This window comes from Dermacentor andersoni, chromosome 1, assembly GCF_023375885.2.
Source record: "Dermacentor andersoni chromosome 1, qqDerAnde1_hic_scaffold, whole genome shotgun sequence".
NCBI lineage: Eukaryota > Metazoa > Arthropoda > Arachnida > Ixodida > Ixodidae > Dermacentor > Dermacentor andersoni.
Window position 1 is genome coordinate 181,108,800 of NC_092814.1, and position 24,094 is coordinate 181,132,893.

Sequence of the window (24,094 nt, forward strand, 5' to 3'; positions counted from 1 at the left end):
AGAAGCCAATCAGATTGCTTGCCCGAGTGACATCACTAATTCGTTCTACGTAGAATGGGCAGAGCCGACTGAAAATACAGGCAGCGGTGTCGCTGCGATCTGTAGTGACGCAGATGTTTAAAAATGAATAAAATACACCATTCATTCCGAGCACTGAAAGTTGGTCCTTGATTAGAGGGACCTACCCTATCAACACTGTGACATTGTACAGAACCGTCAAAATTGTTTCAGGGTCCCTTTTAAGTTCATCAAGAAAAAAAACATCAACATTCAAAGTGTGACAGACATTTATTCTTTCATACCATGATGCAAATAACATACACTCCAGGGCAACACGGAGGAAGTAAAACTCATCCCCTGCAACTGCTCAAAGCAGCTCCTGCAATTCCTTTTTGCCTGTTGGGCATGCAACAGTCTGAGGTAGCACTGAGCAGTACTGAAAAGAGTAGCACAAACACCGGCACACATGTTCTCACATTTTTAAAAAACACACCAAGTCATTTTGCACATTTACAAGCTTACAGACAACGGCGTAGGCATTTTCAAAGAAACCAAAAGTACTTGTGCAAGACAGTGGGTTTAGAAACCATTTAATGCTTTACGCTTTCCGATAAGACCTTCCCAGGCCTCAAGTAATATATGTGTTGAGTCCACACATTGCTATAAGGCACCATCCACATTAACATAGAGATGCATAAAGCTTTTGTTTTTACTTGGGCAATTGTCAGCTATGTTTTAGTCACTGGGTCAGATACTGCCAGCCATCATTAAAATGCACTCAGGCCTATTTTGACAGTGTTCATAAAACAGTGCTAAAGATGAATACGAAAAGAACAGATACAACACAACAGGCACTGACGGGAGGGTGTGTTCTTTTCGTCTTCAGTGCTGTTTTATGAACACTGTCAAGATTAACCAACTCACCCAAATCAAGGTATGTGACCTATTTCTTTCAATAAAACATGTGCCTTTACTTAAACCTTCAAAATTTGCCTACTAGCTTTTTTAACTGCTAGCGTTTGGCAAGTCACTGATGCTTCAATGCTAACTGGGGCTTCCAATCTTGTTTTGGCCACATACCAACTTCACAGGTCTAGCAAGCAAATAATTCTATGACAACATCCATCATTGACTAAACAAAAAAAGGAGTCACAACAATAACAAAAATATAAAGTGCTTCACCTTGATACATTTACCTTCTTTTGTGGTGAAAGTCACACCATCCTTGGTATGAATGCCCCAATCATATTTCCATGCTGGTATACAAAAGAATGTGAGTCGTGTGAAATTTTAAATGCAAGAAATATCCAGTACACTGTGTAGCTTCTCTGGTTGAATAATGTGAGGCTAATGCAGTCCAGCCACTTTTTGACAGCATAGAAGCCGGAGTGATACGTGGAAGCTTGATGCAGCAAAAGCTTCAGTTAATCTAAAAAAGACACGATCACTACATCACTGTCAATGTTTTATATGCAGTTTGAGCTGCTGCATATAACTTCTTACAAGTCATGTTCTTTGTGTTTTAACCTGACATACATATTTAGAATCTTTGCAGTGATTCTAACTAGGCCTAAAACTCAAGGCAAAAGAATTGCTGACACATCCGTCCACACAGAATTTTACAGGGCAAATTACAAACACATGCCTCATAGAAAAACAAACAATAAATGTTGAAGGAACAAATGCTGGTGAAGGAAGACGAAGGCAGGCCTGAAAACTTGGTTACAAAGAAAAGCTTCCGGCTTTAGAATCCAGCCTGGCAGCAGATTCATCCTTGGCCTGTTCCAGATGAAGTCCCATTGCTTGACTTTCTAAAGTGCCGTCATGAAGGCCTGGAATGCGGTCATATGCTTTATCTAGTTTGGCTCCACTGAAGTCAAAGCCTGGGTTCTCTATTTGAAACTTCTCCAGGTCCAGTTTCTTCATCATCTCATGCATGATCTGTGGATCTGGTGCATACTGTCCATCAAGCAATGATTCCCACACCTTTTCCGAATTAGCAGGTTCTGTCTTAACAAGCAAAATCAACACCCGCTGCCGCTCTTCAATGGTCCATGTTGATTCATCAGCAACAACAGTGCGATGAAGATTCCCACAAAAGAGTTCTTTGCTATGCACTGCACAAGAAATGTGTCTGGGAGTGATCTGGATTCGAACGTCCTTGCCTCGTGTGCCTTTGGGAACTTCAATCTCGACAAACACTTCACCGACTGTCTGCCACCAGCGACCCCAGGGTGTTGGGCAACTCACGGCACCACTCCGCTCATCAAAATGAGACAGTGGCATTTTAGTGTGCTCTCATGGACGAGTCAGACCTGTGGCAAATGAGGAAAAAAGAGGGCTCATAAGTATTCAGGGAATCCGGGTTGTGAAGAAGAGGAGTACCAACAGCAAGCAGCATCATTAATGCCACAGACAAGAGGCTGATGTCGAAGTTAGAAGACAGTACACTGCCTGCCAGCTATTACTCTACTATAAGTCAATAAATCTCTTTATAATTGGTGGAGATGGTGGGTATACTACTCAGTGCCTCCACCAAATATAAAGAGATTATGATAAGACTGTAAAGAAATAAATTTATTTATAGGATCATTAGTAGTTAAAGGGCCCCACACCAAGTTCAGACATAGTTAAAAGATAAGCATGGTGTGCAGATCATGCTGACAATCATGTCTCCAAAGCATTAAACTGATATGTGCTGCGAAGACAGCTGTAAATTCTAACAGAAACACTGAGCACCCATCTTGGAGGAGCCGCTCTCATCACCAGCAGAGACAATAGAGAGCTTTAGTGTGTCCAATACTTGCATAAAGGCAAGCAGACTAGCCATCGTTTTACTGGATGAGTGAAGGCTTGAACGTGAACGGCCTGCATGGTGCACCCACCTGGTGTCACAGAGCTCAATCAGACAAACACAGAGCTAATATTGCAGTAACCAAGTGTACTCTACTTCACTGCTGGTGTAAATTTTTTACAGCGGTGCAATTGTGTTGCTGCCAAAAATTTACACCAGCAGCAGAGTAACATACACTTAGCTACTGCAATATTAGCTGTGCTTGCCTGGTTGAGCTCCACATCACCAGGAGGGTGTACCGTGCAGGCTGTTCACATTTGCACCTCCACACAAGCAGTAAAACGGCTAATCTGCTTGCCTTTATGCAAATATTGAACACGCTAAAACTCTTTATTGTCTCTGCTGGTGATGAGAGCGGCTCCTTCAATATGGGTGCTCAGGGTTTCTGTTAGAATTTACAGCTGCTTGTGTAATGTGAAGACATGGGATCGCTCCCCACCTGCGGCACATTGTTTTTCCATCCACTTTCAATTCCATTATTTACGATTTCTTTATTTCAGTTAGTATTTTTCCTGTGTTGTCCTTGGTGTCTTTGTTTGTTGGCTTCTTAATATATATATATATATATATATATATATATATATATATATATATATATATATATATATATATATATATATATATATATATATATATATATATATATATATATATATATATTTGTGAGTTGTGGCGCTGGCTAACACTTCCAGGGTTCTACTAGAACACACAAATACCCAAGAAAGAGGATGGGGAAATGGCACCGCGGTAGCTCAATTGGTAGAGCATCGCACGTGAAATGCGAAGGTTGTGGGATCGTTCCCCACCTGCAGCAAGTTGTTTTTTCATCCACTTTCATTTCCATTAATTTATCATTTCTTTATTTCATTTATTAAGCACAAGTAATTTCCCCTATGTTATCCTTGGTGTCAGTGTTTGTTGGCTTTTTATGATATGAATAATAAAAATCAGGCCCCTCGGTTAACCCCCTTTCTTCTCGTTCATTACATAACGAGGGTCTCGAATCCGGCAACATTGATGCCTTCAGGTAGCATGTGTGGGTCTACTGACCAGTTGCCTTCACCCAAAAAGATCATGTTTGAGTGACGCCTGCGGCAAGAAAGACGTTCCCCATCTGCCGCCAAGGTTTGTGAGTGGTGGCGCTGGCTAACATTCCCAGGGTTCTACTAGAACACATAAATACCCAAGAAAGTGGATGGGGAAACGGCGCTGCGGTGGCTCAATTGGTAGAGCATCGCACGCGAAATGCGAAGGTTATGGGTTCGGTTCCCACCTCAGCAAGTTGTTTTTTCATCAACTTTAATTGCCATTAATTTATCGTTTCTTTATTTCACTTAGGCACAAGTAATTTCCCCTATGTTGTCCTTGGTGTCAGTGTTTGTTGGCTTCTTATGATATGACTATATATATATATATATATATATATATATAAACATTTGATAAGAGTAGCAACCGAAGAAACTTCGTGTGACCTCGAAGAATTGTGTTCACTGAAGTGACGGCCTTACATGAGTATCTACAAGACCTCATAGGAGGAGACAGTTCAGTTTCACAGCCTGAGTCCTCTTGCACCACCAAGAATCTGGCGTCTCTCGGAGGTGTAATCTTCCTTTGTGTAATTGTCGTATCCTTCGCTACCACTAATACTGCTTCGCCTTTCCGGAGAAACTGCAGGCTCTCTCTCTTCTCTCTCTCTCTTTTTTTTTTTGTGAGTCCAATATAAGAGCTACTGCGCATGACTGCTGTTGATTCTGATTTTGACTGAATCCGGCTAAGCCTCATTTCGGTTACTGAGGGAATTATAGAGGGTGTCCCAACTATCACGCAACAAGACTTAAAAAAAAACAGAGCAATTGCGTTACTCGAAGAAAACCTAGTGCATGCTGTTTTCAGTACAGTGGAGTAGCCGCCAGTAATTATTTCGTTACTGAGATTTAATTAGGTAACTACAATTAATTATCTAAATCGACAAGTAGTGTGCTGATTATCATAGTGTCAATGAGGCATTTGTAGGCACCCCCAATGACATCTAACTGCGGTGCTTTTAGCGACGTACTAATTGTGTACCATTTTTTCAGACTGGTAACGAAACCCTACGAAGTATGAAAAATACCACATGACTGCACTCCCACCCGCATCATGAAGCAACGCCCTCAAATAAGCTGATCAAAAGCAAGTGCTTTGCCTGTCACAAAGCCGAAGAGATAGCGCATCACCTTAATAATGGTATGGAAGGAGCACCAAGAGCACGTTTTGTGGCTTCGCAGCTATTCCTGCCTCTCATTTCTATGTCACACTTAACATCCGTCTTTCAAGGCCAGCTGATCACATCGACACATCGATAACAAAAGCCTCTTGATAACGTGGCCGAAGTACCGCTTTTACCATGCATGAAATGCAAAAAGCAATGCAATAGGATAGAATGTTTCAAAATCCCAGCTCTGCTTGCACCGCATCATCTATATGGCTATATTTTGTGCCAGAAACTTGCTTCGGACCACAGCCAAATTAAAGTGACGGTTTTAATTTCATGAGAGTGTATACCTGCTGCAAAAACAGGTTCGTGGCAAAAAAATAAAACCAAAATAAACAGACCAAAAAGCAACCCACGTGTAGAGAAAAGGCAAAACCGATGCGTGCAAGAAAGTAAATGTATGACTTCTAAATGAGCCGAATTAGCAATCGAGACGTCTGCACGAAAAAAAAAAAAAAAAAAGAAACAAGATTTCAATGTGCCCTTATTCTATATGAAATCGTAAGTGCCATTGAACACCAGCTGCTGCCTAGAGGACCTGTTCAATTAAGTAGGTCTCCCTCTGTAGTTACGCAGTACTGAGTCCGCTTTATCACATTTTCAGTGGCTTTCTTCATGACTGACGCTGGAATTCTATGGCAGACATCCATTATCCTTGCCTTGAGCCCATCTAACGTCATCGTCTCGATCATATAAACACAATATTTCACATAACCCCAAAGAAAGAAAGCTAGTGGAGAGAGGTCAGGTGACCTAGCTGGCCAATTTCCAATTCCAATTCCAATTCTAAAACCCAACTCGAAAAATCTAAACGATTCTGCAGGTCCCTATCTTCCAAGCATTGGTGCAGTTTAAGGTGGTATAGGTGAAAGGCCGAGTCATTTAGAATTCTCCAAACTGATGACTTGGAAATAGGTACCTGGGCGTCCACGTCCCCCCCCCACTAGCATGAGGGTTTGAGGCCATAAATGCTAGAACATTCGTGTGTAGGCTAGGAATCAAAGATGGAGTCCTCCACTGCTGTTTCTTGAAGCTGCTGGTTTGGCTCAGGTTTTCATAATTTCTAATGACAGTCAATGCGTTTCGTCTACCGCCACACTTCCATGACTGATATGTATTTGTGGCCTGCCTCTTGTTGCCATTTGCAGCTCCCAAGGCAAGGATGATGTCTTCCTTCTGCTCGTTAGAGAAAGACATGGCGAGTGGGATGAAACAAAATGCACCTCTAAAATTTTGCACTGACGTTGTCAATATGCTTTTGTGGCGATAGGTCTTGTGGGGAAAAAAAAAAGAAAAGAAAAGAATATCCATGCACTTTATCTATGCTAAGAGAACAGCTATCACAGCTTGTATCCAACTAACATAAACACAACGTGTTACTTCAGCCGAGGTGCGGCAGGTAAGGAACTAGCTCTATCACAATGTTTTTTTCTTTATTTCATTTATTTATTTCTGGCTAACTCGGAGGGAACCCATTTGAGGGTGCTGCTTTATGATGCGGTTGGGAGCGCAGACACGTGGTATTTTTCATATTTCGCAAGGTTTATTTATGTCAGAAAAAATGAGTACTTATATGTCCCTTGGCTGTGCCTACAAGTGCCTCATTGACACTGGCAATTATGACAGTACGTCTCGAGTTAGATAATTAATTACCCAACTAAATCTCAGCAACGACAAAAATTACTGCCGGCTACTCCACTGTACTGGTAACAATATGCACTAGGTTTTCTTTGAGTGATGAAATTGCTTTTTTTTTTTTAATATTGGTGCATAATAGTTAATTGGGACACCCTGTTTATATTTATGAGCTCTGCATGCAAGTGACGATGTTTCCATCTCTAAGAAATGTTGTAAATTATTAGAATGCTTTTTCTTTATGAATCGTTAGCATTGCTTACTGGAAAGAGAAACAATACTGAGACACATATCACTCATGTGCATTTCACACGCGGTTGATAAAAGCTGCTCTGCCAAAGGTGTCACTGAAGTCTGCTGGTTTTTTTTGTTTGTTTTTTTCAGGGTCAAGAAAGCACGTAAAGCAATTTGAAGCGAGGTGAACATACAGCAACATATTCATTCTCTAGGCATAGGCTATCCATACCTTTAAAAATAATTGTTAAGTATGAATGAATGAATGAATATTTGATGTTTAATGGTGCAAGGGCCACATGTGGCCAAAGAGCGCCATGCTAGTGTTAATGAGTTTGCAGTGGACTGATGGGTTCTGTGAACTTAATGTGACGTAGCTGTAAAGGGCCTAAAAAAGTTCATGTAAATTCCATAAAATCTACGCGTAGTAAAATTATGGGAATGACTATTGACGTGTACTCTGAACATTAGAATGCATAGAGAAAGTATGATACAATATATATAATATGTGAGGTGCTAAAATTGTCTAGAGCACTAATGCCTCACCAGAGGCCTTGAAAGCCAAGGGCCTAGAGGCATGTACTATACAAAGAAAACTATCGTAGCAGCATCCTCTGGAAAGAGGATGCGCTACGAAATTAATAGGCTTGTGACATGGAGCACAACATCTTACAAAAAGGCGAGGACTGCTTTGGTCTTAAAAAGCAGTTCGTCACCAAGAAACATAGCCGGATGCAGGGGAATACAATGGTGGTATGCAAAAGAGAAATGTTTCCTCCTGTCTCTTTCGGCTTCCCGGCACTCCAGGAAGACATCGAGGACGGTCAAAAAAAAAAAAAATTAAATTATGGGGTTTTACGTGCCAAAACCACTTTCTGATTATGAGGCACGCCGTAGTGGGGGACTCCAGAAATTTCGACCACATGGGGTTCTTTAACGTGCACCTAAATCTAAGTACACGGGTGTTTTCGCATTTCGCCCCCATAGAAATGCGGCCGCTGTGGCCAGGATTCGATCCCGCGACCTCGTGCTCAGCAGCCTAACACCATAGTCACTGAGCAACCACGGCGCGTGTCGAGGACGGTCAGCCTGTCGCCACATCTACCACAGGTTGGGGGCTCGTTACCGGTCAGGAGAAAGTTATGAGTGCCAAATGTGTGTCCGATTCTTAGTCTAGTGAATAGGACATCTGTTCTTTGTGTTTTCGTAGTTGGGTGCCAGAGACCTAACTTCGGCTTAATTAGGTGAAGCTTATTACTCATTTCTGCGTCCCACAAGCGTTGCCAGTGGCTTCGTAGTTTGTTTCTTAGGAAAGGCTTCATGTCTATGGCAGGGACAGCAGCAGAACGAATACCTTGCGATGCTATTAATTTGGCGATCTCTTCAGCAATCACATTTCCCTCAATTCCTCTATGGCCAGGAACCCAGCATATTACTACATGTCTATGTGATAAATAGATGTTGCATAAGAGTGAGTAGAGTTCATTGAAGGCAGGATTCGTATGCTTTTGCGAAGAAATAAGTGCTTTTACAAGACTTAACGAGTCTGTGAATATGATTGCTCTGTCAAGTTTGTTTCTTTATATGTTTTACTGCACACAGTACTGCATAGGTTTCTGCAGTGAAGATACTTGTTAGGGGGTTCAACACGTCAGATTGAGAAAAAAAGGGACCAACAGCAGCGTAGGATACGCCAGCATGTGATTTTGACGCGTCTGTGTAAAATTTGGAGCAGGAGTACTTCAATTGAAGCTCACAGAAATGCATGGCAATTTCAAGCTCAGGAGCGTGCTTTGTGACCTCTACAAAGGATACGTCACATTCTATCACCTGCCAATCCCAGGGCGGTAATAGCTTAGCTGCAGGCATTAGGCGATGTTCCGAGAAATGGGACGCCCATTTCTTGACTATGTTCTCTTAGACGCAGTGAGAAAGGCAATCTCATAGAGGGTCTGTTATGAAAAAGTGTTTCACACGTTACGTCGTTAATGGTTGTGAAACACGGATGTTCCTTATTAGAGCGCACTTTCAGAAAATAGGTAAAGCTGATGTATGTTCTCTGAAAACGGAGTGACCACTCATCTGACTCGACATATAGGCTTTCAACAGGGCTTGTCCTAAATGCGCCAGTGGCCAGGCGGATTCCCAGATGATGAACGGGGTCTACATCTATAGCGCGCTCGGGGCGGCAGAGTGATATACTAGGGCACCATAGTCTATCTGTGATCGAACTAGGCTCTTGTAAAGATTCAACAGGCACTTCCTGTTGCTACCCCATGTTGTGTGGGATAGGATTTTAAGTTCATTGTTTTTAGACATTTTGTTTTGACATTTTATGTGTGAAATGAAAGTAAGCTTGGAGTCAAGTATAACACCTAGAAATTTGTGCTCTTTGTTAAAAGGAATTTGTTGTCCGCCCAGTTCTAGAAAAGGATCTGGGACCAGGCCTCTCTTTCTTGTGAAAAGAACACAAGAACTTTTGTGGGGGTTGATTTTAAATCCATTTTGGTCTACCCACATGGACACCTTGTTTAGGGCCTGCTGTACCTGTCTCTCGCACACTGTGAGGTTGCAGGATTTGAAACCTATTTGTATATCATCTACGTAGAGGGAATAAAAAATAGCTGGTGGTAATGGTGGTAATGATGCACGAAGCGTGTTCATCTTTACGACAAAGAGCGTGCAGCTGAGTACGTCACCCTGGGGTACCCCAGTTTCCTGTATGAATGTACGCGACAGTGCATGGCCTATTTTCACCCGAAGTGTACGCTTCTCTAGGTAGCTCTCTATAATATTTAACATATTGCCGCAGATGCCCAGCGCCGAAAGGTCGAGCAGGATTCCGTACCACCAGGTTGTGTCATACGCTTTTTCAATATCCAGAAATACAGATAAGAAAAATTGTTTGTGCACGAAGGCATCGCGAATGCTGCTTCGATGCGCACAAGATGGTCGGTTGTAGATCGCCCTTCCCTAAAACCACATTGAAATAGGTCAAGCATTTTGCTGGACTCTAGGAGATGTACGAGACAGCGATTGATCATTTTTTCAAAAAGCTTACAGAGGCAGCTCGTAAGTGCTATAGGACGGTAGCTAGTCAGCAATGAAGTGTCTTTACCATGCTTCAAAACAGGGATCACAATAGCCTCCTTCCACTTTGATGGGAGATAACCAGCAGCCCAGAGAGTATTGAGAAGTGTGAGTAGCGTGATTTGTGTGTCGGACTGCCGGTGCTTAAGCATATCATACATGATTCTACCGGGGCCCTGTGCAGAGCTCCGACATACTGATAAGGAAGCTTCAAGTTCAGCAATGGTAAAAGGACAGTTATAAGGTTCGTTTGGGATGCATTTCCGATTCAGTGGCTTAAGTTCTTCTATTGCTTTATGTTTCAAAAAGGTCTGCGAATAGTGAGTGGAGCTAGACACGCGCTCGAAGTGTTCACCAAGAGCATCAGCCTAGTCTTCCAACTTGTTTCCATCTATATCAACAAGGGGCAATGGATGAATTTGTTGTCCTTTAATTCTCATTAGCCCATTCCATACTTTTGCCTCCTGTGTGTATGGGTTAATGCCAGACAGGAACCTCTCCCAGCTTGTCTTCTTAGCTTGCCGTCACGTTCGCCTTCCCTGTGATGTAATATTTTTAAATGCAATCAAATTTTCTGCAGTTGGGGATTGGCAAAGTATGGCCCAAGCTTTATTCTGTTTTTTCCATGCCTCCTTGCACTCGTCATTCCACCATGGAACTCGTCTTTTGGATGAGCTACCGCTTGATTGTTGAATGAAGCTATTCACTGCTTCGATGATAAAAGCCGTGAAATATGCTACTGCGTCGTCAATACTAAAATCGGTGATAAAATCTTGTGATAGGTAGGTCGATTCCTTAAAACGGTGCCAGTCGGCAGAAGCCAGCTTCCACCGAGGAGCATGTGGAGGGCATTCATGTGGTACGATTAAGTTTAAAAGTACTGGAAAATGGTCACTTCCATAAGGATTTTTAATAATGCTCCATTCTAAGTAAGTTGTAAGTGCTGCCGAGCCAATAGATAAGTCTATAGAAGAATGTAAATTACGATACATATTATAATAAGTCAGTTCATTTTTATTGAACAGACATGTACCCGTGTTTACTAAAAAGTTTTCTACTAATCCACCTCTCGCGTCGCATTGTGAGTCTCCCCACATCGTGTGGTGAGCATTAAAATCTCCCACAAGTATGGAAGGTTCGGGAAGCTGGATAATAAAGTTGTAGAAGTCTGTCTTTTTTTTTTAGATGATGGTTCGGGGGTATATAAATAGAACACACAGTGATTAATTTATTAAGAAGAATAGCCTTAACTGACACTGCCTCAAGGGTCGTCTGAAGGGCGATGTGTCGGCAAGCTACAGACTCGTCCGCTATTCTTGCTACTCCGCCAGAGGTGTTAGCCTCATCGCGGTCCTTTCGGAAGATGAAGTAATTGCGAAGGAAGTTTGTGTTTGTAGGTTTTCTATGTGTTTCCTGAACACACAGCAACTTGGGATTGTGTTAGTGTAGTAGTTCTCTAATGTCGTCGAGGTTATTTAGAAGTCCTCGTACATTCCACTGTAGTATTTGTGCATCCATTATGCTACTTGTGTTTAGTGCTGTGTGTTTAAGAGACGAGGATTAACTCACGGGCCCTTTGCAGGCCCTTTGCAGTTTTGTCTTTTTTGGAGCGATCGAGAGAGCCTCGCCGCTCCTTAGGCACTGGTGGCGCCGTCTTGCTGGTGGTTGTGTCCATTGCCTCTTGCAAGGTGCTGGACACGCGCTCTTCCGAGCGCTTTGTTTGACGTGAAGGCCTCGGCACATTGGATGATGTCTTTGAGGCCACCTGCCCGGAGGTAATTAATGAACTAAATTATGGGGTTTTACGTGCCAAAACCACTTTCTGATTATGAGGCATGCCGTAGTGGAGGACTCCGGAAATTTCGACCACCCGGGGTTCTTTAACATGCACCTAAATCTAAGTACATGGGTGTTTTCGCATTTCGCCCCCATCGAAATGCGGCCGCCGTGGCCGGGCTTCGATCCCGCGACCTCTGTGCTCAGCAGCCTAACACCATAGCCACTGCCCGGAGGTAGATGACCCCTTCTGCTGGGTTGACGGAGCAGCGCTAGCTGCAACCACCGCGGGGGAAGATGGCGTAACTGCCGACTCGCTGCTTGTGGGTCGGACAGCCGCCGGAAGCCGTTGTGCTGCTGCCCCCATGACGCGTCACACTGGCACAGGTGTTCTTTGGCAGGAAGGATACCCGCCTGCGTGCATGCCTCCTTAAAACTTATGTTTTCTTTTACTTTAATTGTAACAATTTCCTTTTCTTTCCTCCAAGATAGGCACGACCGCGAGTATGCAGCATGCTCCCCATCACAGTTTACACAGTGGAGAGAGTTTTCACAAGATTCAGAGGTGTGCTCATGAGCACTGCATTTCGCGCAAGTTTGGTGGCCTCGGCAGCTCTGTGAGTTGTGACTGAAACGCTGGCATTTGAAGCATCGCAGGGGATTAGGGACATATGGCCGAACACGAAGCTTGATATACCCGGCCTCGATGGACTCAGGCAGAACACTTATGCCAAAAGTAAGTATTAGGTGTTTGGTCTGTATTTCCTTATTGTCACGCTTCATCGTAATTCGTTTGAAGTTGATGACGTTCTGCTCACTGAAGCCCTCCAGGAGCTCAGCTTCAGTCAGCTGCAGGAGATCATCATCGGAGACTACGCCAAGGGTGGTATTCATAGTACGATGTGGAGTTACTGTTACTTGGGTGTCCCCAAATGATATTAGATTGGGTAGCTTTTCATATTGTTTCTGGTTGCAGAGCTTTAAGAGGAGATCACCGCTTGCCATCCTGGATGCTTTATAACCTGTACCAAAAACTTGGGTGAGAGACTTAGACACGAGGAATGGTGAGATTGTTCGCACGGATTTGTCTGGTTGTTCAGAGTCGACTACATGGAAATGAGGAAAAGTTTCTTTTTGGTGGGCAAAAAACTCGAAGACATCATCGGTGCGCCCCCTTTTCAGGGAGCGATCAGGTAGTGGGGGGAAGGAGGTAGCCATAAAAGAGTAATTTCGGCAGTAACGCCAGCCACCCACCGTGGAGTCCTACAAGGGGATGCTGCAGGACCTGTGAAACACAGCCTGCAAACGCCAGCTGTACATTACCACTATAACCAAATATGAAATAACCTAGGTTGGCTATTCACACAAGGTTAACCCTTGCTGCCTGGAAAAATTGCATGTAAAGGGAAGCCAGGAGAAGACAGGAAAGATGGAAAGTGAGAGAAAGACGAAGGTTGGAGGGAGAGAGAGAGACAGGAAAAGGCAACTACCAATTTCCCCAAGGTGGGTCAGTCCAGGGTGCCGTCTACATGAAGCCGAGGCCAAAGGGGTGTGTTGCTGCCGCCGAGGGGCCGTAAAGGTCCAAACACCCGGGATTGGCTCAACCCTCAGGATCCCCTTTTCCCCGGACACGGCTAAGCCGCGTAGCGGCTACACGCGGGGGGGTCCAACCCTTGTGTGCTCAGGTACGTGGTGTCGCAACACACCAAACGCCTGCTCACGCAGACGCCCCTGCGGGGTAATTGTTAATTAGCTACCTCCTTCTCATTCAAATATATAATAAACTTTCACCTGCGTATACATTTAAATATATTGTATATGTGCATGGTGTTTACAGTGTAAATTTAAAACAACGTAGAAGTGAGAAAATACGGATGAGGCAGCTGCCACTGGTGCTTTTAATGCGCTTGTCCTCCTATTGTCAGGATTTGCAGAAATGAAGCAAAATTACAAATTTAATGCTGTGCACATCCGCACAAGATATGATGCAAAAAGGTACTCGCCACAAGAAAATTTTAGGTGAAAAGGTCTAGGCAAGCCAAAAGAAACCTCAAATGATGCGGGTGACAAAACTCTGGTAATGATAGGTATGTTGTGGGGGGTGGGGGGTGAGGAGGAGGTAGCCTTCGGCATCGCCCTGGAAAACTTCGGAGTGGGCTCGAGCCCCAGAGAAGGCTCCCCCCCCCCCCCCCCCCCCGGAGTTGGCGCCTATGCCCGCAAGTGTAATCATTTGGGAACGCTGGCAATGCATGATTTGGTGCAAGTAGCACTGCAAGTGCCCTTATCTCTCCTCTCTTCTTGTTTTATTTTGCATACACTGAAGCATGACATACTCGGAAAAGCAGGAGGGAAGGCATGTCAGCACACATCAGATGCAAGCTCAAGAAGACTATCAGAGTTCATGACAGTTCTGTCAAGCAAGTTATTGACAATGTCTACTTCTCTGCCACATCCTACAAATATTTAATTTTCTCTCTTTTGGATTTGCCTTTACGATTCTTTAACTAAGGTGTTGCATTGTTTCAATAGAGCTTCAAGCAGGATAGAAGTTGCTTCCTTGGCCTACATAAAAAGAACTGAATTGTTCTAGAAAATAACTATCAAACAAAAGAGAGAAATATGGCTTGTGAATCATGCAATGGGTGAAAATTTGTAAACTGTTCATAGGGAGGAAGATGAAAATAGAGAAAATGCAGAAAGGTCAGCCTGAAGCAAGAAATTCACATAAAAATCCATGTCTGTTACTTTGCTCAGAGGAAAGGAAATAAGAGCGGACAAAAAAAGGGGTACAAGATGACGAAGACAGGCAGAAGGATGTGAGTACATACAAATTCACATCTGGAGGGTCTGTACCCAGCCACAAGTCTAAAATGTTCAGAAATTAAAGGAGTAAATGGAAGGCTTGTTTTGGTGACAAAAAGTCTGGCCAAAAGCCCAGTAGGGCGTCTTCAGCCAACAGACTTCCAATTAGTGTCAATAAAGAGGTTAATGTCTGCTATTCACAAACATACTGGGGGCAAACAACATGTGCCTTCCCGCAGTCTGCGCGTTTAATATGATAGACATATTGTTACGGAAGGATGAGTGAGGAAGAAGAAGATCGGAGATGCTGGCTGCTGTGCGGGTTGATCTTCACATGTCGACGTTGCGGCAGTATTGGGAAGTCTGGTGAATAGTTGCAAGATGCGCCAGCTTTTGGCCTGCTCGAATTGTCGGCGCTCTTTAATGATTGCGTCAACTGTAGAGCAGCTCTTGCACATGAGCAGATTAAACGCGTCATCAGCAATGCCCTTAAGCACGTGCCTAACCTTCTCAGCTTCTGTCATGTCATGATCGGCTTTACGATAAAGTGCCAGCACATCCTGGATGTACGAGACATAGGACTCCGTGGGGGATTGGGCACGGGAGGCCAGTTCCTGCTTTGCGGCAATTTTACAGCAGGCTGGTTTGCCAAATAACTCTGTCAATTTCTCTTTGCACTGGTCCCAGCTGGTTAGCTCCTCTTCGTGCATACCACACCTTTGCCGGGCCTTTTAGGTAGAACAATAGGTTAGCTACCATAAGCGTAGGGTCTCATCTGTTGATTTCATTCACGCGTTCGTACATGGCCACCCACTCTTCAACGTTGGTGCCATCGGTCCCGCAGAAAGTTCCAGGATCCTTGGGTTGCACAATGACAACCGAAGGTCACAGTGACGTAGCTGGTGATGGTGACGTTGGAGGTGGCAACGACGTTTATCCCACGTGCTCACCATCATTCATGGTGCGTATGGTGATGCGACGTCCACTGCGGAGCTCCGTTTCCAGCTATGGTACCCCGTACCTCTCACCAATATATTACGGGGATGTTGCGAGTATATAAAAACTATATTTACAATATATATACAGGACGAGTCAGAACAGCTAAGATGGCCGACCGCCAACAACATGCAGCAGCCAGCGTCTCCGATCTTCTTCCTCTCTCTTCTCTCATCCTTCCGTAACAATATTATCATGTAAAAGTGACGCCTAATCCTACCACTAGCAGGAGGCCCTCATAGCTATGTTGGATTCCATGCAGCATTAAAAATTTCATATAAAGATTAGGCTACTAAAGTGGTGATTTTCCCATTGTGCCTAGCATTTTTCTGTTGCATTCCAAATTGCAATAAAGAGAAAGACAGGAACAATTTCGAGGAATGGCAGAGGTGCCCGAGATTGCAGTCTTGAGAAGGGAGGTATTATTATTGCACAGGAAATAGAAGGCATAGAACCCCAGCAGTTACCTGTAAGGGTTTGGGTGCGAGCTAGTTGGTGTGGGTCATTGATTTTAAACAGTGCCAAAAAACACACGGACAAGGAAGAGCACAGGACCAGCGCTGGTTGCGTGCTCTTCCTTGTCCTTGTGTTTTTTGGCACTGTTTAAAATGAGTGACCTGTAGTTTTATTCTAATAACTTTAAAAGAAGATTTCGTGCTTGCCACTATACTTTGTTTTCACTCAAATTTTGGAACATGATCATAATTTTTTGGTCTGTACATCTCTGCTCGCCTTGTTTGCCAGCACAAAATTGAAAACTACCTCTCAATGTGCACTCTGTCATGAGGGGCGAGTTGCTGCAGAGGGGTGCACACATTTCCCTGCCTGTTGGCAACTACAGATAGGGACAAATTAGGCAAACATTAATGCCAAATATTTTCCTAACCGATGAAGAACCAAAAAATGTAATCCTGCAGGGAAGTGCGAGTGAAAACAGAGCAGATGTAAGTTTACAATATTCTCACGAATTTGCTAGAATATAGATGCAGGTTACTACATTGAAACACAACTAGCTCAGCAAAAACTGCACCTTCACCTAGACTTCACCTAGACTGCTCAATGCAGATAACATGAGTTATTTGTAGAAGCTAGTGATCCTGCTCCAATGCGTCGAGTGAAAGTTATTAATGTTATGCACATCTCCTTGTTAGAAACCCTAAAGCCAGTATTAATGGCCAAAGGGACGGTAAAGAGAAGGAACGGTAGTTTCGAGGCTGTCACAACAGCATCTACAAGTGCTGCAAGTGGACTCCGTTATGCCTTATTCTTGGAATATCATTGCCTCTAAAGAGCCTTCCTGAAAGTGCCACATCGTTCAGAGATGCAGGTATCAGGTCAATTGAATAGTGTGTGGACTATGACAATTGACTTCAGGTTCAGAACAGGGCCAAGGCGCACGAAGCACATCCTCTGGGTATCTGTGACAGCGAACCATGACATGGTAGCTTTTGATGCTTGCGCTTTAGGTATACCTGTTGCACGCCGTACACAGTTTTATACAGAAAAGTGGTTAGCTCCTCACCAGCCTTGCACGCAAGAAGCTAAACCGAAGATACAGCACTAAAGTTCGCCCGCTCTACACCGTCAGCATAGTGGATTCCTCATGCACGCACATTTACCACTTGCTAAAGAAACTACGATGCCTTAATTGCGCCTCGCACTCACCGAAAGTAGAGCAATAACACTTTCTAAAATCTCAATAGACCAAAACATCCCTTCTTAACAGAGGGGGGAGAAAACACGAAATATTCCAGCGCATGGTGTGCAGCCGACAATAATATGCGCTTATGCGATCCAGCACAAAACGATGGTGAGGTTGCAATATTGATGTTAAGCCACGTGTTAAAATTAAATAAAGTAACAACTAATTAGGCACTATTAATTATGCGCGCGCCTTGATGCGGAAGAATGGTGCCTAGACATAAGCGTTGCCAAAAAGAAATAGAAAAGAAGAACGGCTCATTCATATGCTCAAATTACACAAAAACACCTCTATTTAACAGACGTTTTCTTTTTTTAAATAAACGAATGTGTACCTAGTTTATCTCAGTACCATTAGTCGCTTGTTTTTGTTGGCTAGCTCTTATTAGCACTGACGAAAAATCCAGTTTAGATGGGCACATGACATGCCAGTTACTTACCAATAAGTTATTTCAGCCTACCACCTCTATACTTTAACTTATTGAAACAAAATTACTGCCGCTGCTCGATCAAGCTCTTAAAAGTGCGACTTCGCCACAGTACACAACCAAACACAACCTAGCGTTCATGGTAAAATAATGCCCCCAGCAAAATAAACGCCTCATGGTAGCCATACTCGGTTATGCGTTAAGGACTAGCAATAGGCACATCTTGCAATAATAGGCAAGGAGTGGCAGATACAAATAAACAATTGAAGCTGTACTTTTTTTAATTATAAAACAAACACAATGCACTCATTTTGTGATAGCTTGAGAAACTTATAGTGCCTGATTGTATGCCGATAGGAGCAAACAAAACAAACAAACCCAGTCAGTTGTTGCGGTCGAGATGGGAAAGAGAATAAGAGGGCGAGAAGGCACAGGAATGGAAAGAAGGAACGAACTTAGTTGACAAGATGGCTCCGTATGGTGAGGAAGTTGAACGCTATGGGAACAGAATGCCCGTGCGGAAACATAGGCGTGACAAAAGTGAAATTAGTTGTTGCCTCAAGTATCTCATCTTCGGCTTCAATGTGATTTTTTGGGTGAGTGTAACTGACAACCTGTCTTTGCTGTATTCCCTCATAAAGCGAACTTTGCAGTCTCATAACCTCTTTGCTGGACGGGCCCTTCTTTCTGCTGGTTTGTAAGACGCTTGATTGAATACTTCTTCCTGGAGATCGTTAATGTTGCGCCTTAGAGTCAGCAAGCTGTGCACGCCTTATGATAGGCTTAGGACTGTGCAACGCTCGCTCTTTAGACTGGTGTCTCGCTTGCATGATAATAAAACTTATCAGGCCTAGATGACAGATGTGACTGTTAAAATTAACCGAAACAAAAACCGATTGCCCAATTTGCGCAATTTTCGTGAGTACTTCTGTAGTTATGTGTGCGCTACCACCCTTCCTTCTTTATCTGTTGGAGCTCGTCATCCGGTAACCGCGCCTTCTTCGACGAATGCGTGAAGTAAAAGTTGTGAACTGTTCTGCTCCGGAAATGCGCATTGGTGTCGTTTCCCTTTAAAACAAGTCTGGCCACTGGTCTGGCGCACCATAGATACGTATTGTGTGAGCAGCACACACAGCAATAAAATTATTACATTGCCTGCATTCGCTCCTGTCAAAGGGAATCTTGTTCTTAGTGAGGAAACGCAGGAACTATACTACTTTAGATAGGTGCCTAGACCGTTTATAGCTCGTAAGTTTTGCGCGCCAAGCAAATTAGCATATGTTTCTGTGTTCATTCTGATTATAGAAACTAGTCTATGATATTGCCTGCAATGATGCGACAACTTGTCATAAGGGTTGTTCCTCCACCACCACTATTCCCGTGGTGGAAGAAGAACCCTTATGACAAGCTCATGCACACTGTCTCCTTATTTCTGCCAAGAAAATTTGTAGAAACCGTATGATTATTAAGGATGGGATTTCGCTCAAAATTACTGTTGCGGTAATAAAGGCTTGTTGGAAGTAATGCTCTAATGGAGTAAAATAAAGTTGCAAAGCACAAAGGTCTTCTAAAGTCTGTTGCATAATAATTTCTTATTCTTGTCAGATACTGGTGAACAAATATTCGCCCAGCTGCTTTCTTGAGCACAGTGGGCTGCACATTATAGTTTAAAGGAATTTATTCACTGCCACACCTTGCTACAGAAGTGACTGGCATAACCTTTATATTAATGTGTATGTAGATAAGTTATTGTTTGTAATGTGTAATGAACATGTTTAAAAAATGAGTGCAGCACAGTGTTTAACGACTGAAATGCGATACTTGGAGCGCACGGCTTCCAGCACTTTTTGCGGTTGGGTGCTGGGGACACCGAGCCTAGGCACTGTGGCATTTGATGAAAGCTAGAGCCTTTAGGATGCATTGTGACTGAATTTGGCTCCCCGAAGATCACCCAGCATTCTCCAGTGGCGCAAAATGCTCCAGCTGCCATGCGTTCCCAGTATCGCGTGTGAATTACTGAGCACTGTACACAGGGTTCATGCGGGTCCTTGAAACCCTTGAAAACACTTGAATTTGAAAAGATCGTTTTCAAGGCCTTGAAAGTCCTGGAATTTTAGCAGATCCTTGAAAATCCTTGAATTTCCCAAATTTTTATTTTTAATAAACTTCCAGTGATTGTATTTGAGAAAATTTCAACCCTCCTGAATTCCCACTGCGATTTTGTTAAAAATATGGTGCAAGTTTCGTACAAAGTCAAGTAAACACGTGCCTAGCGGACGCTCATGAACATCTGACCAGAATGACACTGGCTTGCTCACCGTTTCCTCTCACCCATTTCCTGTGCTACTTTCCAGTTGAGTAGAGAAATGGTGGCCACTGTGTGTGCTTAGCGCTTGCGTGTGTGGTTGTATCGTCACATTTTGTGTACGTGTAACACTTACGCATGCGTGTGCAGTTCCATCGTGCCATTTTGTGTGCGTGTAGCGCTCATCTGTGTACGTGCTGTTGTATCGCGAGATTTACTGCACATGTAGCACTTGGGTGTGCGTGTACAGCGGTATCATGACATTTTGTGCATCTGCAGCATAGTGTGCACCAGTAAACATGTGTGCCAACAATGCCCCAAAAATGCAAATTTCAGCGGTCGTGGCTGAACAACGTCAACTACTGAGAGTGGCTTGCACCGGACATCTCAAATCCGCGCAAGGTAAAATGCAAAGTTTGCTGTAAGTGTTTTGACATCACTGCCATGGGCGGGAGTCAGCATTAAAAAGCCACCTAAAAAGTGCCAAGCATAGAGAGCACATGCAAGCCACCGGGAGTAGCTGCATGATGAGGAGCTTCCTGGCGATCTCTGAATGTCAAACGAATGAACCAAAGCCAGGGCCATCGCAGTCGTCAAACTTGATGGATGCATGCAAGAAGCATGAACTTGTGATTGACACAGAAATTTTTGTGGACATTGAAGGTTATAACATCACACTATTCATATCATTCGTCATCACAGGTGAATGGATTGTTTCAGAGGATGTTTCCAGACAGTGAGGTGGCACAATCTTTCACATGCGGAGAGCAGAAGTGCTCGTATATCGCGTGCCATGGTTTGAGGCCATTCTTTCTTTCCTCTCTGTGGCGGGAGATAGAGAAAAGCGACTACTATGTTGTCTTGTTTGACGAGTCTCTGAATGAGAATTGCCAGCAAAAGCAAACGGATGTTCATCTAAGGTACTGGGATGCATCACAGTCGGTCACCATACACTACTTCACATCTGTGTTTATGGGCCATGCCAGGGCTGAAGATCTGCAAGAAAAACTACTTGGTGCCTTAGAACCACTTCCATTACATAAAATAGTGCAAGTATCAATGGACTGACCCAATGTGAATCTCAAGGCATTCAAAGGCCTGCAGGAGCACCTACAGAAGAACAATCAGGTGGGGTGCTTAGACTTGGGCAGCTGTAGCTTGCACACTGTGCATAATGCCTACAAGGCAGGTCTTGCAGCAAGCAAATGGAGCTTGGACATTTTGCTCTCAAGTATGAGCAGGCTGTTTTTTGATGCACCTGCCCGGAGAGAAGACTTTGTAGCTGTCACCGGACCGGACCAACTCTTGTTTCCTCTCAAGTTCTGTGCACATCAGTAGATTGAGAACGTCCCGGTTCTGCTTCTCTGGCCTGATGTCAAAGAGTATGTGGAAGTGGCAAGAAGCAAGGAAGTGAACCTTGCCAAGTGTGCTTCTTTTCAGAATGTTTGGGATTTTCACTGTGACCCACTAGTGGTAGCAAACCTCAAGTTTGCACTTCCTATTGCGATGACCTTCCAGCTATTATTGACACACTTTCAGACAGATAAGCCAGTTATGTTCTTTTTGGCAAAGGACCTTGAGAATATTGTCAGAAAACTGCTAACAAAGTTTCTCAAGTCTTCTGTTCTCTGTTTATCAGTGGAAATCACTGGCCTCCTGAAGATTGACTTTAAAGATTTAAACAACCACGTGTCACTCGAGAAGATAGATGTTGAGCACACAGCCAAGCAGGTTCTTAAAAGCCGCATTTGCATTTTGCATGCAGTGCAAGGAGTTTCTTCTAAGTGTCACAAAAAAGATCCTGGAGAAGAGCCCCCTGCGATATCCCATTGTGAGAGGCCTCTCTTCACTAGACCCCAGGCAGATGTCATTGAAGCTGGATGAGTGTCTGGAAGGCTTAAAGAAAGTTCTGGATGCACTCATTTCAGTAGAGAGGATCCATGAGCATTCAAGGGATACTGTGCTTGCACAGTTAATTGAGCTGCTACAGGAGCGCAAACATGAGTTGCAGCTATTTGAATGGAGCTCGCATACACTTGACAAATTTTTCTTTGAACTTTTAAAGGTTGGCTCAGCATATGCCAAGCTTTGGAGGGTTGAAAAACTGCTGCTTACACTTAGTCAAGGCCAAGCAAGTGTAGAGAGAGGATTCAGCGTGAATCACCAGGTTTCAGTAGAGAACATGAAAGAAGTGTCTCACATTGCACAGCGCATTATCTGTGATGCTGTACGCGTAGCAAATGGCATTTTCAATGTGCCCATCACAAAGGAATTGAGAGCATGCCTTTTCGCATACCGTGCCTTTTCGGAAACACAGAACAAGCAGGAGTGTGGAGGTGCGAAACAGAGGAAGAAACGCTGCATTGATGAAGAGATTGAAACTCTCAGAAGGAAGAAAAATAAACTAGAAGCCGCTGTTACAGAATTGACAGCTTCAGCAGACTCGTATGCAGAACAAGCGGAGGCAACCAGTGACCCTACTTGCATAATGAAGTTAAATAGCCTAAGGAAGACTGCCAAGAGCAAGCAGCAGGAGATCTTGGACATTGACGTCAAAAATTCAGGAGAAGCAAAATGAGGCCACCTAAGGACTGAGGGAGGGTTTGTTGCTTGGTTGATCTTTAGCAAATAAATGTTTGCATCTTCTAACTCACTGAAAGTGGTCATGCATGTAACTCTAACAAACAGTGATGAATAATGGTAAAAAAAAATGAAGTATCGCTGGAGCCATAGTTTTGTCTGAAGACAAGTTTCTTTGTTAAAACGTTGGCTGCAGCGACAATCCCCTTTTTCATCGAATTCTCATCATTTCGAGCCTCTGTCTACCCCTGAACGTCTGTCTATTTAGATTTCTAACAGAGAATGTGGTGCTTGAAAATCCACACACAGGGCTTTGAAAGTCCTTGAAAACCCTTGAATTTTTGTCATATACACCAGCATGAACCTTGTGTACATGTCTGTGTTGTAATAAGTTACTATTAACAATGCTAGCATAATGTCTCATACTGGAATGAAAAGTGAACATGAGATCAAACCATAAGGTTCAGTTCTCATTTGACATTGTGTGCTATGTTCTACAGGGTCTTAGTGTTGGGGCTAGAGTACATTTAGTACCAGAATATGCCATAGTTGCACATTGCAATTTCAAGTAATTAGATGTTAAAATTGTACTGTTTGTTTCTTCCTGTTTGCATTTTAAATCAACATGATTGACTTCACACATTTATTCGCTGTTATGGTGGTGTATGGGAAGCTAATTAGGCCGTCACACACATCACAGGCTTGTGATGACCAGGACACATGGCATTAAGCGTAGCATTTTAATTGCTGAAATGCATTGATGCCATCACATTCATACAGATACCCTGCATGTGACTGCATGTATGTAACCCAAGATGCCCATCGCAGCTTCCACTGCAGCATTGGAGATAAGCTGGTCAGATAACGCAGCATTTCAATGTGCTATTCAATTCATATCAGGATTTAGCTTGATTGCAGGCCACATCACAGGCCTAGTCTCTGTCATTCCTGTAATGGATGATGGAAGTGTTATGACAAGGCTGTAGACACGGGTAGCACGTAGCGTAGTATTGAGACAAGATATACCAATGCATTTTGTGCTCTTGCTTCAGAGACCTGGAATCAAGCTTGGAAAGAGAGAGGGGAAATAAAATAAAGGAAAGGCAGTAAGGTTAGCCAGAAGGAGTCCACTTTGCTATCCTGCAATGGGGAAAAAAGATTTAAAGAGATTTAAAGAGATAGCAAGAAAGAAATATGAGTGTCGAAACGAAAATTGGTGCATAAAATTGAGGCTGCACACGTCACTGTCACAGCCAATCTCCAAGCCCCATAGACTGAAAGAAGTGAACTAGTGCTCTGGCTGACTTAGAGCTCACTATGATTGTGACCACTGACCTAGTATATTGTTATGAGCCACCTGTCCTGTGGACAACGAAAATGTTGCATAGCATACGAGAAAGAGGACGAGCTGTGCCCCGGCTTGTCATCTTTGTTGTTGT

The 24,094-nt window shown here is 43.5% G+C and overlaps 2 protein-coding genes and 1 pseudogene across 3 annotated transcripts in view; 2 read left to right on the forward strand and 1 right to left on the reverse strand.

The window, feature by feature from the left end:
- Window positions 1-269: 269 nt before the first annotated feature.
- On the reverse strand, window positions 270-17,930 carry LOC126547282 (nudC domain-containing protein 2-like). Of its 2 annotated transcripts, none has more exons than XM_050195249.3 (2): window positions 17,783-17,930; window positions 270-2,315 (listed from the first exon to the last, which is right to left on the reverse strand). In XM_050195249.3, exon 2 carries the CDS (start codon window positions 2,284-2,286, stop codon window positions 1,723-1,725), a length of 564 nt encoding a protein of 187 aa, XP_050051206.1. In that variant the 5' UTR covers window positions 2,287-2,315; window positions 17,783-17,930; the 3' UTR covers window positions 270-1,722. The 2 variants fall into 2 exon arrangements, with proteins under 2 accessions (XP_050051206.1, XP_050051207.1); XM_050195250.2 differs by lacking the exon at window positions 17,783-17,930 and adding an exon at window positions 17,307-17,386.
- A 263-nt stretch (window positions 17,931-18,193) lies between these two features.
- Window positions 18,194-24,094, forward strand: part of Tsp26A (Tetraspanin 26A) — a 50,405-nt gene continuing 44,504 nt past the window's right edge. The window contains exon 1 of the mRNA XM_050195257.3: window positions 18,194-18,366. Coding sequence (XP_050051214.1) covers window positions 18,238-18,366 — 129 coding nt within the window. The 5' untranslated portion in view covers window positions 18,194-18,237. The remainder of the gene's footprint in view (window positions 18,367-24,094) is intronic.
- On the forward strand, window positions 20,799-22,653 carry LOC140215466 (uncharacterized; annotated as a pseudogene).

Coding starts and splice junctions, on each gene's coding strand:
- LOC126547282 (XM_050195249.3), bottom strand. CDS start 2,286: ATGCCACTGTCTCATTTTGATGAGCGGAGTGGTGCCGTGAGTTGCCCA.